Source organism: Alnus glutinosa, chromosome 6 (genome assembly GCF_958979055.1).
Source record: "Alnus glutinosa chromosome 6, dhAlnGlut1.1, whole genome shotgun sequence".
NCBI lineage: Eukaryota > Viridiplantae > Streptophyta > Magnoliopsida > Fagales > Betulaceae > Alnus > Alnus glutinosa.
The window spans coordinates 22,104,778-22,119,217 of record NC_084891.1 but is presented as its reverse complement, the minus strand read 5'-3'; the positions used below and the strand labels follow the sequence as shown (position 1 = coordinate 22,119,217).

Genomic DNA, 14,440 nt, shown 5'->3' with positions numbered 1-14,440 from the left:
AAAATATTCTACAGATTTTCTAGCCCAGCTTATTTAGCTGCAGGCCCTCACCAGTCACCAGCTTTCCTCCGCTTCAATTTGGGTGGCCTCTTGTCACGCCCCCGATTTGGGATAAAAGGGGATACGTGAACTTGAGAAAAATAAAATCATCCACAAATTCGATTCTTTTTATTTTTAAAGAGAATAACACAATAATCACAAGATGTAGATTAATACTCATAATTTCACATATATAATAAGTCTTAGTAACTTTTCAACTAATACAAATAGTCAGGGATCACAAAATAAAACACTGTTCATATACAAAAAAATAATCCGGTCTTCGTACTATTTCTTGGAGGGAAACTTCTACTACCTCCAAACTGGTCCGGACTAGCAGTATCATTAACTATACATAAACAAAAAAATATATCCCTGACTAAACATTATGATCACGGGCTATCAAAACAAACATAAACCCACTAATCGGCATCAATGGGCCAGAACTGTGGATCATCATAGGTAGCGACCCCTATGGGTACGCCCGCTATGAGGATGATGATATGAAGCGCCATCTGAAAAGAATTGTAAGGGTAAGGGGGTGAGTTCAACAACTCAGTAAGTAACACAACAAAACATAAGATACAATATAAAATTAATTTACAAATTTAAAATTTCACATAAAAAAAATCAGTAACAATAAGAAATGTGCATTCATAATCATCATTCATAATATGTAAGTTTTGTCTACCACTGGTCCAATTCCGCATTTTTACCATGAGCGGCGCACGTTGGGCTCGTCCATAGGACCGATCCCGAAGGACCCATGGCTCATCCTGTCGTCACAGGGGAGAGCTGCCGGGTTAGGAAGCTCCCTAGGTAAGAACCCCCCGGCCGATAGCCCCACACTTTTGGTGTGGTTGCCCCGCTACCCATCATCATCATCATTATAAGATCCGGATCACAGCATTATGGTACCGTGTGACAAAACTTTGTGTGGTGCACATAAAACAAGTATTCAATCATAATTTCATCATCCTCTTCATTCATATAGTGCACATATAACATATAATCACCAGCTTCATTCATTCATGTAATTACAAATAACATATTCATTATTTCATACTTGAGATAATAGAACAAATAATGTTAAAGTGAAAGTCTTTCGAAAATTCCCGACATTTTTCCTTGGAAAAGATTTTATTTAAAAATTTGCCGGGGTTTTTAAGGTTGTGTTTCCTTACCTTGGTGGTCCTGAGTGAGGTTTTGGATACTTCTACCTAGTTAGGATCACAAAAAAAATAGATTTCAAGGATATATATATATATATATATATATTAAAAATAATTAAATTGGGTGCATATGACGCTAAAGATTTAAAATAAAGACATGTTTCTGCAATGTAATTTTTAAAATTTCTATAATCACATGGGTCATCACTTATTCAAGTAGGGGTAAATAAAAATTCTAGCAACTACAATATTTCAACAGAAACTCATGTGATTTTACAAGGAAATTTCCTAGTCTCCATTATTGCCTCTTTGAATGACCTGAATCTTTCCAGGATGTTCCAGTTTTCATAGTGCAATACATCCATGAAAATTGTGCATATAAATCTAGCTTAGATTGTGGTAACCAAAGGATTAGTTCATGTTCCTAATTTAGACAGCACAGGGATAACAATTTCAGTGTTTATATCCCAAGTCAGTAGCCAAATAACAACTCAATATTCATATAAAAGAGATTCAACCTATCTGATATACCAAATAAAAGATTTAGTGTAGAGTCTCAATATTTTAGCAAAAATCCAGATTACAAATCATATATTAAATTATATAATCCATACTCATATGGCCACAATAAGAAATCAGCCCAAAAGTCACAGCATTCCTTTAGCATTCAGCAACACTTTTTTCTAAATAATTCAACCCAATCCAAAGTGTACCTGTTTAGTTAATCAGAAGAAATACAAGAATGCCCAAGATAAAAAAGCACCGACTGGCTATCACCAAACAGCCCCCAAAATCACTCCAAACTGACTAGATAATTCATCACATCAAAACATCCCAACAACACAATCAAAACTACAACATCCCAAAACAAAACTCAGAAATTCTCAATCCCAATCGGTTCCTCTACCTGAAAAACAACCCAACAATTCTCAAAAGATTTTTACACCTATTCAGTTTTCTACAAGGAAATCCTCCAGAAAAATAACCCCCAAAATCAAATCTCAAGAGAACTCTTACCCGAAAGTCTACCCTGTGATTTCTCTTACACCCCTACGGTTTTTTTTTTTCTTCAGAAAAAGTTCAGAATTTTCAATTTCCTTTTCTCTTTTCTACCGAAGAATCCTTCTTAAAGCCATAATTTTCATAACAAATCAACCCAAACTGAAACAAGATCAAGACTCAAAGATTTCTCAAAGACCCATTCAACCCATAATCTGAAAATCAAAAGCCCAGAAATTAACACTCACAGGGAACCAGAAATCGCCGGAAAAACGCCCTCCGGTGGCGTCACCGGCGCAGGGCCGCGGTCTGCCGGCCCGGCGGTACAGTCCGCCCAGTCCGGTGGCTAGCCCACCGGCTGGGTCTTCTCCCTTCCCCACCCCACATCCCCCTTTCGGCCGGTCTCCCCCTTTTCCCTACTTTGTTTCTCAAATCCTCCCCTCACCCCAACTCTCTCTTAGAAACAAGAAAAGAAAAAGAAGAGAGAAGAAAGAAGCAGGGGAAGGAAAAGAAATACTAAGGGGGTCGTCCAACCAAAGAAAAAGAAAGGAAGAAAAAAAAATAAATTTCCAGTAACATAGTACTCAAAAGCCAAATAATCGCAACCCATTATCAAAAATCAAAGCTTCAAACTCAGCACAGATCATTCGATTTAAAAGCAGAGAGTTCTCAGAACTAAATACTCTGAACCACCATAATTTAATCACAAAAGCTTTACAAAAGAAACAAAGAGGAATGAATACCTGCTGGGTTAAGTTTTGAAAATGGCTAAGGACTGAATTTCTGCCGATGCCTTGATGCATGGCGAGGAGAGTGATTAAATAGGAGAAGAATGGAGCTATCGTGGCTTAAAGGGGCATTGCATGGGCTCAACGTGTATTTCGTTGAACTGAAATGTGGCGAGAGGGTCAGATTGCATTAGCAAGGTGTCACTGGTTTCTGCTTTAAAGATGGGAAAGGTGGCAAGGCTTCTTCTACAACGTGTGAGTGGTCTGCGAGAGAGAGAGCTGTGGGTTTTTTTTTTTAATAAACAAGTTTCTCATTTTATTATCACATAAGTGCAAGATAATAAGTGTTTTATCTCATGGGCTTTTTATGGCCTTAACCAAATTGGGTTAAAAAAAATAAAGAAAATAAATAAATAAATAAATAAAGATCATTATAAATTATGGGCTACACTAATAAGAATAAAAGAGAACCCATAGAATAATTTTGTATAATAAATTGAAAGAGACAAAATTTCCTTCTTCTTTTATGAATATATATATATTTATTTATTTATTTTTAGGTCCAAAAATATTATATATAAAAAAAAAAAATTTGGGGCGTTATACCTCTCCCAAGCACTCCTCAATAATCCCATTCTCAGCAAACTAGAATCAGTAAACAACCGCAATGCGAAAATTACTTTAGTACATAAAGTGAACGAAGAAATTCACAAGGCTATGAAAATATTAAGAAAATAGTGGAATAAGAAAAAGCTGAGATAGAATATTTTATGAGTGTTTTGGTCTAATTCACCTACGTTCACTATTAAAATAAAATCCTATAAAGGCAGTATTATGATTTTATTGTCTAGGGATAAATTTACAAAAGGGTATCAAATTATATGCCGTTTTGAGATAAGGGTATTGAACTAGCAAACGTTTCAAATTGGGGTATCTAAGTTTCCAAACGTCTCACTTAAGGATACTCTGTTAGGATTTAACAGTAAATCCAAACGTAGTACATAAAATACTCTTTTTTTTTAGGAAAAAAAATGCTAGGATCTAAGTGTTGGTCAGAATTTAATGGAATTTGCAAAAACACTCATTCATGAATCTTTAAAAAAATTTATAAAATTTTTTTAAAAAAATAAACACAAAGGGTATTTTAGAATTTTTTTTTTAAAAATTTAACAGCAAATCCTAACGGAGTATCTTTAATTAAAACATTTGAAAACTTGAAAACTCCAATTTGAAACGTTTACTAGTTCAATACCCTTATCTTAAAACGGTGTATGATTCAATACTCTTGTGTGAAGTTATCCCTATTGCTTAATATATGATTGTGTACAATAAGTTGTATTTATAACGGTTACTAAAAGCTTAGTTCATGAGAGATGCAACTAACAATAATGAGGTTAAAAAATAAGTATTTCATTCTGCATAAACGTCCCATTGGCACTATAAATATTCTGATCATCGTTATGAAACAATAAAAAATTTGTTCAGTTTCCAAGGAGAAAAAATAAAAAAAGGCCCAAAAAAAGCTGTGCCAATAGTAGCATCCACGAAGTTGCTTAATTGCCTATAGTTTAGATAGAGATGGAGACAACAGTAAAGTCATTTAAGTCTCGAGTGGTGGAGGTTGTTGTGGTTTGGAACACGCACTTGCTCGAAAACAGAGCATTAGTTGGAAATACAGGGGGCTAGGCTGGTGCCCACAAAAGTAAGGGAACAAAACTGAGATGTAAAACGCGTAATTATATAAGAGAAACAAATGATGCTGGTTTTGGCTGCGTTTGGTAATTGGTAGTGCGATGTTGACTGCTTTTTTATTTTATTCTTCTTTTGTAGGTGCCAGCAACTGTGTACAGCTTAGCTGACTGGACCTTCCCATGCCTTTCCTCCACTTTATTCTCATCTGTTCACTTGTTGAGCACTATATAAGTACCAAACAAGTTCTTTGAGCCACAACCATCCCTCCACTTCCAAAGCTCACGACTGATTTGATACCATTTGCCATGACTTCTTCTGCTTGCTCAAGTGCTCCGTTTACGTTTCTGGCTCTTACCCTTCTTAGCTCTTTCGTGGCTCTCGCGGCTGCTAACTTGTACCAAGACTTTGACATCACATGGGGAGATGGCCGAGGGAAGATGCTTAACAACGGCGACCTTCTTAGCCTCTCACTCGACAAAGCCTCTGGCTCAGGATTCCAGTCCAGGAACGAGTTTCTTTTTGGAAAGATAGATATGCAGCTCAAGCTTGTCCCTGGAAACTCTGCTGGCACCGTTACTGCCTACTATGTAAGTTGTTTCTGCGCGCTGTCGGTATACGTTTCCCTCAAAACCATCAATTCAAATTATGTTCTTAATTTTTACAAATATTTGAATGATTGTGTTTACATTCATGCAGTTATCTTCAAAAGGATCAGCATGGGACGAGATAGACTTCGAGTTCTTGGGAAATCTGAGTGGCGATCCTTACATCGTTCACACCAATGTCTTCAGCCAAGGCAAGGGCAACAGAGAGCAACAGTTTTATCTCTGGTTTGATCCAACTGCTGATTTTCACACATATTCCATCCTTTGGAATCCCCAGCGTATTATGTACGATTAACAACTCCTTCGATCCATGCATGCATCTTTCTATGTATACATCTGTTGTGTTTTTGTTTTCTTACATCTTTTTCTGTTCATAATTCAGATTCTCTGTGGATGGCACTCCCATTAGAGAGTTCAAGAATTTAGAATCGATCGGCGTTGCATTCCCAAAGAACCAGCCAATGAGGATATACTCGAGTCTCTGGAATGCTGATGACTGGGCGACAAGAGGTGGGCTTGTGAAGACAGACTGGAGCCAAGCCCCATTTACCGCTTCCTACAGAAACTTCAAAGCTGATGCTTGCATTTGGTCTTCTGGAGCCTCATCTTGCACTTCATCTTCTTCTACCACTAGTAATTCCTGGCTTTCACAACAGTTGGACGCTTCGAATCAAGACAGGCTGAAATGGGTACAGAAGAACTACATGATTTATAATTACTGCACTGACACAAAGAGGTTTCCCCAGGGCCTCCCTCCAGAATGCAAGACCTCCTAGAGAAACGATTAAGCATATATCCCTCAGATTCTTTCATTCTTTTTCTGCTTTTTTTCATCATTTGCCATATACCATGTAATTAATCCATAACGTTCATCTGTATACAAGCGAGCGACCACTTTCTCTATTGAATTCCTCTGCTGTCAGTTATTGGGAATCGTTATAATAAATTAACTTGTATCCATTTAAAACCACCATGCCTGGAAGCTCATGCAGAAAATTAAATACGCATTAAGAAGTAGCAAAGAATTGTTCCGCAGCATTTTGACCGAAACTAGAAGTCATATGAAATGTTGACGCTGCAATAGTTGTCAACGAAATACAAATCAAGTTTTTGTTAAATCAAGAGTTGATAAATATTCTTCATAATTAATAGGATATCATATGCTATGCAAAAGTTAAGCAAATGCCCTGGTCTGCATGCAAAATTACACAGTTCTTTAATTTCTCTCTATCATTTGCAAAAAAATAAATCCAGTATTTCTTTAGAAATTAGATATATATTAGAATGCAGGCATATATGTCTCAGTAGCTTTCAAACTATCCCAATTTCGTTTTTCTTTGATCCTACTTCCTTTCTTCCAATAAAATAAAAAAAATCCACTAATTCGGTACCATTATGAAATCGCATGTCATTCAGTAAATAGGGAATATTTAAAATAACCAATAAGTACCTTATCAGGAACACGTAAAGCAGTTTTTTTTTCCTTTTTTTTTTTTTTTTTTTTTTTTTTTTAAAAAAAAAAAAAAAAAATCACTTACCACCTCTTCTATTTCATCAGTTTTGCAATTATACCCTTAAACTTTTAAAAATGTCAATATAATGTATTCATCTTTCAAGTTTTTTCAATTTAAACTATTAGTTAATATTTTCCTTTAAATCTTGTCAAAATTATTAAAATACCTTTTTTCTTTTTCTTTTTTTTTTTTAAAAAAAATGTTTAATTTTTTTTTTTCAAAGATTTAGGTGTGAGTATTTTTACGAATTCCTTTAAATCCTGACTAACGCCTAAATCCTTGATTTTTTTTTATTTTTTTATTTTTTTAAAAAATATAGATATTTTGAAAATTTTGACACCCATGCTTTAGAATTTAATGAAAAATCCTAACGAAAGGATGAAATTAAAAAAAAAAATTTAAAAGATGAATATACTAATTAAATTGACTCTTTTTTAAAATTTAAAGGTATGATTGTAAAGTTTAAAATATCAAGGGTAATAAATGAAGTTTTTCATTTTCTCTTCTTTTCTTTTTTTAAGCCCAAACCAAAGAAAATAAACTGTGAATATTAGTATTCAAACCAACTGAAATGTAAAATAACGTATTGGTGTACAAAAGTGTGTTACCAGGAAGCTAAGATAGGAACTCCCAAATCCATATATCGTCATACAAACAAACATGATTAGTGAGTTAATCAACTGTAGTAAACTGTGGCCGGTACGTAGTAAGGAACAGTTTATCTATAGGAGAGAGGCTGCTGAAATGGGGCTTTAATGGAGATGTTATGTGTGATTTTTTGCAAAAGTATTATAGAGGGAAGAGATCATATGTTCTTTCAACGTGGTTTTAGTAAAGCGATATGGAGGGAAGCTTTGAAAAGGTGCTGAGTAAATTAATGATTCATGTCCGAAGGGAGCGAGGAATGTATGAGTAATTCTTTATATGTATTAAGTATTCATTAAGTGTCAATAAAAAATGGGATGGCTTTTAATATCATTTTTTAATCAATCACATAACTAATGATGACTTTTGAAATTAGCAATGGGAAAGAGTTGTCATTTTCTGAGCAAAACATGGCGTGGGAGATGCAGACTACTAGCCCATTGCGACAGGAAATGTAGGGATGACGATGGAGCGGTTGGCGGAGAATGTCGCAAGCATTGGTCTAGCAAATGCTATTGCTATATACTATGAAAAATGTCCAACAATTAACCCTGTGATTGCTACTTTAAATTCAGTCTGTACAAAGCTGATCGATCAAATTGCTGTCCAAAAAGATGAATATTGTTGGAGTATATTTGGATAATCTTGAAGATAGAGATTTGATGAGAATTATATTGCATTTGATAAAAATTGGATCAGTTCAATCTACCAAGTTTGAAGTCCTTTCAGTGTTTCTTGTTCTATTGGTCGTCCTAAGTTAGTTCGGACTAGAACTATCCTAAAGAAAGTTCAAGTCTAACAATGTTGGCCATTCCAAGTGGCGTTCCAATCTAGTTTGCACTAGACATGTTTTTAGAGAACTTCAAGGCTGATCACAAAATGCAGCGTTCCATTTAAGTTTGAACTAAAGTCTTACAGAATGTGGCGTTCCAAGTTTTGTCCTAAGTTAGTTTGAATGCATCGAGAGAGATCGAAATTCTTGTTTTCAACCTATAACCCTAGTGCAGTTTGTTTGTCACCTTATATTTTGCCAAAAAAAAAAAAAAAAATCAAGTTTTTTGCTTGAGGCTCAAGACTTTGAAGTCTATATAAGGATGTCTCATGTATGACCATAGACACAATTCTAGGTTATCTTACTTTATGCTGAGAGAGGTTTCTTTGTTGTTAGAGCCTACATGTTTTGCCTCCCTTACAGTTTGTTTTGTTAAACAACACAACCATAGTATTTTCTCATAAAACGTCCTCTAGCCATCAGAGTTCTGAGATTGCAAGAGAAAGCTCAGTAGAAGAATTGTCTAGAGGTTTTGAAGTTACTGCGGTCAGAGCAAGTGTGTCATTTGTTTTGTACAAGAGAGTATCTGTTACAAAGGTTTTATAAGTGTGTACTTCTTGTAAACTGATCCTTTTATTTAGTAGATTAATTTTTTGGGTTTAGTTACTCTGAATTGGTTTTACTTATGAATAGTTATACAAAAGGTTTCCATTTCATCCCCAAATTGGTTATGTTGTTTGATTTTGCTACTTTCATAATATTTGGTGATCGTTTTTGTGGCTGTTAATTTTTAACTTCCGCATTATCTTGTTAACACCTATTCAACCCTCCTTTCTGGTGTTAGTTGGAGTCATTGGGTTATATTTTCAAACAAAATCAAGGATTTTGGCCAATAACAAAAGGGGACGACTAATTGACTATGTGATTTGAAAGATCTCCAGCACGATCGCTTCCAATTATTCTCTAGTTTTTCATTTGGAAGATTGTCATCTCTAAATTGCCTTTAGCACCAAGTCTTTCCATAATTAATTTTATTATTCCTTTCTAGGGTCCAGTCATGGGAGTAATAATTCTATATATATAGAAACATTATTGGATTTTGAATAACTTGAGCGATTTTCATCAAATTATTGAAGTGTAATATATGTAAGAGAGGTTTGAGAAAATAGCTTTTTCAAACTGAATCCTTGAAACTTGATGTTTAAGGAAAAGATATATGATTTTTTGTCACTTCAAGACACAACTCTTGACCACCTTACCCATGTAATAAAGTAACTCCCTAGCTAACTTTAGGGTTTTTTTCTCTAAAAATAAAAAATAAAAAATAAGAGTTAAAGTTGCTACAAGGACAAAAATAATAAAAAATTATATTTTAGAATGATAATGTATCATATTTCTTGAGAAAATATGGTACAGTGTGTCAAGGATATGGATAACCCAATGGTTTGAGGAGGGAGATCGAGGTTTGGTTCCATCAACAAAATCATTCAGCTATTGAACTCTTACAAAAGGTATTATCTTTGGTAAGTTTGATGTTGACTTCATAGTGTAGTTTAGTTGCCTCTTTGTATCAGGTCAATTGTTCTTATCTTTATCCATTCAAGGATTAGTATCATCAGTACTGTGACGTGTTTGCTTTGTTGGTGAGGATCGATGAAGATGAAACTCTACTTTAATCCGTTGTTTTGTACACTGCGATATTATATATATATATATATATATATATATATATATATATATATATATATATTTACTTTTGCAAAGAAAATAATATAACTCTAAAGAACAACTCTAACCACTCAAAAATAAATAAATAAATAAATAAATAAAGAACAACTCTAAAGGTAATATAAAATAAAAAGTAATTTTATTTATACGATATAACATTTATATTACAGTCTACTAGTAACATTACTCTAAAATAATATCTTTGGGGTACTTCTTATGTTGTTAAACATTAAGAAAGCAACTCTAAAGGAAAAATTAGTTTCGGAGATCGAACACTAGCTAATTTGATATTCTTTAAGAATTCTCCGAGGTGTTCTACCATGTCACTTGAAGTAACATCCACGAAGTTGCGTGGCTATAATTTAGATGGAGATGGCCTGGAGACACCGGTGAAGGTATACTTGTGACATTAATTCCACTTTAGAAAGTGCTGGCTGGGTCTATCCAGTGGTGGAGGTCCGTGTGGTTTGGGAGTATTGGTTGGAACCGACACTTGCCCCAAAAAGAGATTATATATTAGCTGGGAATCCAGGGGGCGTGGCTGGTGCCTGGTGGCTGGTGCCCACAAAAAGAAAGGGGGAGAATAGATGGGCCACTTTCTTCTGAAAACTGATGTAAACGTGTATTAGATTAAATAAATAAATGATGGCTATTTTTTTCCAAGCTTGTTTTAAAGAGAACACCTGCCTACGTACAGCATTTATTTTTCTTTTCTAGGTGCCAGCAGCTGTCTACAGCTTAGCTGACTTGACCTTCCCATGCATTTCCTTCCTCCAGTACTTTATTCTGATCTATTCACTAGCTTGTTGAGTATATAAATACCAAACAAGTCTTGAGAGTTAAGAACATCCACCCTCTCGATCGACTTCCATAGCTTTGCTACTACCATGACTTCTACCACTTGTTCAAGTGCTCCATTTGTGTTTCTTGCTCTTACCCTTCTTAGCTCTTTCGTGGCTCTCGCAGCGGCTAACTTTTACCAAGACTTTGACATCACATGGGGAGATGGCCGAGGGAAAATGCTTAAAAACGGGGACCTTCTTAGCCTCTCACTCGACAAAACCTCCGGCTCTGGCTTCCAATCCAACAACGAGTTTCTCTTCGGAAAGATTGATATGCAGCTTAAGCTTGTCCCTGGAAACTCTGCCGGCACCGTTACTGCCTACTATGTAAGTTCTTCTACTGTCGATACATGTTTATTCCTCAAAACCATGCATCCAAATTTATGTTCTTCTTACAAATATTTGAATGACTGATTGACTGTGTTTACATACATGCAGTTATCCTCAAAAGGATCAGCATGGGACGAGATAGACTTCGAATTCTTGGGAAATCTGAGTGGTGATCCTTACATTCTTCATACCAATGTCTTCAGCCAAGGCAAGGGCAACAGAGAGCAACAATTCTATCTTTGGTTTGATCCAACTGCTGATTTTCACACATATTCCATCCTTTGGAATCCCCAGCGCATTATGTACGATTACCGACTTCTTCTATTGATATGCATCTCTTTTTATATATATATATATATATATATATATATATATATATATATATATATATATATATCTGTTATGTTTTTGTTTCCTTATATCCTTTTTCTGTTCCTAATTCAGATTCTATGCGGATGGCACTCCTATTAGAGAGTTCAAAAACTCAGAATCGATTGGCGTTGCATTTCCAAAGAAACAGCCAATGAGGATATACTCGAGTCTCTGGAATGCTGATGACTGGGCGACAAGAGGTGGACTTGTGAAGACAGACTGGAGCCAAGCCCCATTTACTGCTTCCTACAGAAACTTCAAAGCTGATGCTTGCATTTGGTCTTCTGGAGCATCTTCTTGCACTTCATCTTCTTCTACCACCAGTAATTCCTGGCTTTCACAAGAGCTGGACACTTCAAATCAAAACAGGCTGAAATGGGTGCAAAAGAACTACATGATTTATAATTACTGCACTGACACAAAGAGGTTTCCCCAGGGCCTCCCTCCAGAATGCAAGACCTCCTAGAGAAACGATTAAGCATATATCCCTCAGATTCTTTCATTCTTTTTCTGCTTTTTTTCATCATTTGCTATATACATTGTAATCCATAACCTTCATCTGTATACAAGCGATCGACCCCTTTCTCCATTGAATTCCTCTGCTGTCAGTTATTGGGAATTGTTATAATAAATTAACTTAATTGTATCCATTAAAAACCACCGTTCCTGGAAACTCATGCACACAATTAAATACGCATTAGCGTAAAACTTGTAGAAGTGGCAAAGAATTCTTGAAAATTGCGTCAACCAATTATATTCAGCATTTTGACCAACTCTAGAACTCCTATGAAATAGCGAGAAATAGTCGCACACCATCTATGCACAGAAACTCCCGAATGCGTACGTGCCCCGGCCCTGTCACAAATTTGGTCACAACCGACAGTCCAACGAGTGTGGAACACGTCTTTTCTGAAGAATTTTTTAAAGAATTTTATCACGGGCCGGGTCACGTAACAATATTTACTACAAAATCATTTACAAACTCATATATCAGTTTATTTATTTTGGGATCCCCCGCTCAACAAATCTTGATTCCGCCCCTACTTGAGCAGGTGATTCCACTTATCGTTATTCCACCACATGCAGGTTATTGTTTTTTATTAGTTAATTCTAGGGGGGGTGCAAAATATCCGACTACTGCTTACCGATTGCCACCGAACCTCCATCGACCGCTTACCGACTCTATTAATTTATTTTTGACTCAGTAGTCTATATGAATTTTTATTCCAAAAATCGGTTCGGTTCAGTAATCGGTATAACTGATTTTTAACCGATTAACTGAATCGAACCGACTTTTAATTAACCGAACCGACACTTTGGAATGGATAGAAACGACGTCATTTTGTTTGATTGTTTTGTCTTTTTTTTTTTTTGAAATCAAAACAACGTCGTTTCATTAACCGATTATTAATCGACTTAACTGACTGCCTTTTAACAGACTTTACTTATTTAACCGCTTTAACTAAAAATTTCAAAATTATAGGGTGTCGAAATGAAGTTGGTGAATTAACTGACTTAACCAAACTGAAAACCACATTACGAACAGAACCAATACCCACCCCTAGTTGATGCTCTTATATCTTAGCGTAACAAGAAACAGTCTGTCGTTGCTCTCTTTAGTATTAAAGTTGAGTACCATGCCTTTGCTGACGCCACATCTGAGCTACTTTGGTTCTTACAGGATATGAGTGTTCAAACATCTAGCTCTCCTATATTATGTGACAATCAAAATGCGATTCAAATTGTGCATAATGATGTATTTCCCGAACTTAGTATGTACATTGCGATGAACAGTCATTTTCACTAAAAAAAAAAAGAAAAGAAAAAAAAAAGCTCCTTCCAGCCGTAAAATAAACGCTTGGAAGCAGCTAATAAATGCTAGGAAACACAATCCTAGCGTTTAATTCCAAGCACATACCATCTGCCCAGAATAGTGTCCTGAAATAACTTTTTCTGGCGCATAACCATTGCGCTAGGAAAATAAATCTATGTTTTAAAAAAATTTGGTCATACGGGGACATTTTTTAAAACTTCTAAAATACATTTGCTAATTACCAATAAACAAATTAAAATCATAAAAAATAAACCTCATAAAAATAATACCAAAGAATCGTAAAGATAGGAGTGTACATATTGATATGGGTGCGGTTATTTGCAATATCCGCAATAGCATCCGTAAAATACGGATATCACTTTTACATATCCACATCCGCGTCATATTTTTACTAACCACATCTGCGTAATTATTATATGTATGTTATCCGCATATTAGCTAATTGGTCTATTTTAGTCTTTGAGGCATTATTTGAGTCTCTATTAGAGTTTATTTTAAACAATTTTAAAAATAATTTAGGCTGATTTTTAATGTTTTGGACTTGTTTTAATTTTTTAAAATCATAATCTTTTGCAAATATATTGATTTTACATTGCTTTTGTCTTTTTGCCCAAGTATTACATAAGAAAGCAACACGACCAATTAAACTAAAAGAAACATAACTTATACTTAATCTAAAATGACATCATTTTAGTATTAAAGAACAAAACAATGTCATTTTGATTATTAAATATAATACATATAAGAAATATATAAAATATATAGTATATATAAAGGGTATATGGATTCACGCATTCTATAAAACTGCTATCCGTATCCGCATCCGCATATGTGATTAATAATTTTTGCTAACTGCATTCATATCCGTATGTGCGAATAACAAATGCAAACCGTTAATATCCACATGTATGTATACCTCTACTTACTACTGAATCTTAGATCCCAACATAACATGATCAACATACAGTTTAATTGCCTCCAATCATCCACAATATCAAAATCGAAAACAGCCCTCCATCGTTATGCACAAACCCAACAATCCTAAATAATATTGCATTTAAAGTTTTTTTTTTTTTTTCTCTTCTTTTATTTTACTTTTTCTTTCTTTTTCTTTTTCTTTTTTTATATATATATATAAAAACAAGTTTTCATAAACAAGACCGTGTCA

General features: G+C 34.9%; 2 protein-coding genes across 2 annotated transcripts; both read left to right on the top strand.

Annotated features, from left to right (window-relative positions):
• Window positions 1-4,879: 4,879 nt before the first annotated feature.
• On the top strand, window positions 4,880-6,143 carry LOC133870685 (probable xyloglucan endotransglucosylase/hydrolase protein 23). Its single transcript, XM_062307861.1, has 3 exons — window positions 4,880-5,217; window positions 5,327-5,520; window positions 5,618-6,143. Exons 1-3 carry the CDS (start codon window positions 4,936-4,938, stop codon window positions 6,009-6,011), a joined length of 870 nt encoding a protein of 289 aa, XP_062163845.1. The 5' UTR covers window positions 4,880-4,935; the 3' UTR covers window positions 6,012-6,143.
• A 4,586-nt stretch (window positions 6,144-10,729) lies between these two features.
• Window positions 10,730-12,032, top strand: LOC133870727 (xyloglucan endotransglucosylase/hydrolase protein 22-like). Its single transcript, XM_062307929.1, has 3 exons — window positions 10,730-11,063; window positions 11,175-11,368; window positions 11,511-12,032. The coding sequence occupies exons 1-3, from the start codon at window positions 10,782-10,784 to the stop codon at window positions 11,902-11,904; spliced, it is 870 nt and encodes a 289-aa protein (XP_062163913.1). The 5' UTR covers window positions 10,730-10,781; the 3' UTR covers window positions 11,905-12,032.
• The last annotated feature ends 2,408 nt before the right edge of the window (window positions 12,033-14,440 follow it).

Bases quoted from the DNA above. Each gene is read 5' to 3' on its own strand.
- LOC133870727 (XM_062307929.1), top strand. From the start codon at position 10,782: ATGACTTCTACCACTTGTTCAAGTGCTCCATTTGTGTTTCTTGCTCTT. The intron at 11,064-11,174 runs GTAAGTTCTTCT...ACATACATGCAG, and splicing joins GCACCGTTACTGCCTACTAT to TTATCCTCAAAAGGATCAGC. The intron at 11,369-11,510 runs GTACGATTACCG...TTCCTAATTCAG, and splicing joins TGGAATCCCCAGCGCATTAT to ATTCTATGCGGATGGCACTC.
- LOC133870685 (XM_062307861.1), top strand. From the start codon at position 4,936: ATGACTTCTTCTGCTTGCTCAAGTGCTCCGTTTACGTTTCTGGCTCTT. The intron at 5,218-5,326 runs GTAAGTTGTTTC...ACATTCATGCAG, and splicing joins GCACCGTTACTGCCTACTAT to TTATCTTCAAAAGGATCAGC. The intron at 5,521-5,617 runs GTACGATTAACA...TTCATAATTCAG, and splicing joins TGGAATCCCCAGCGTATTAT to ATTCTCTGTGGATGGCACTC.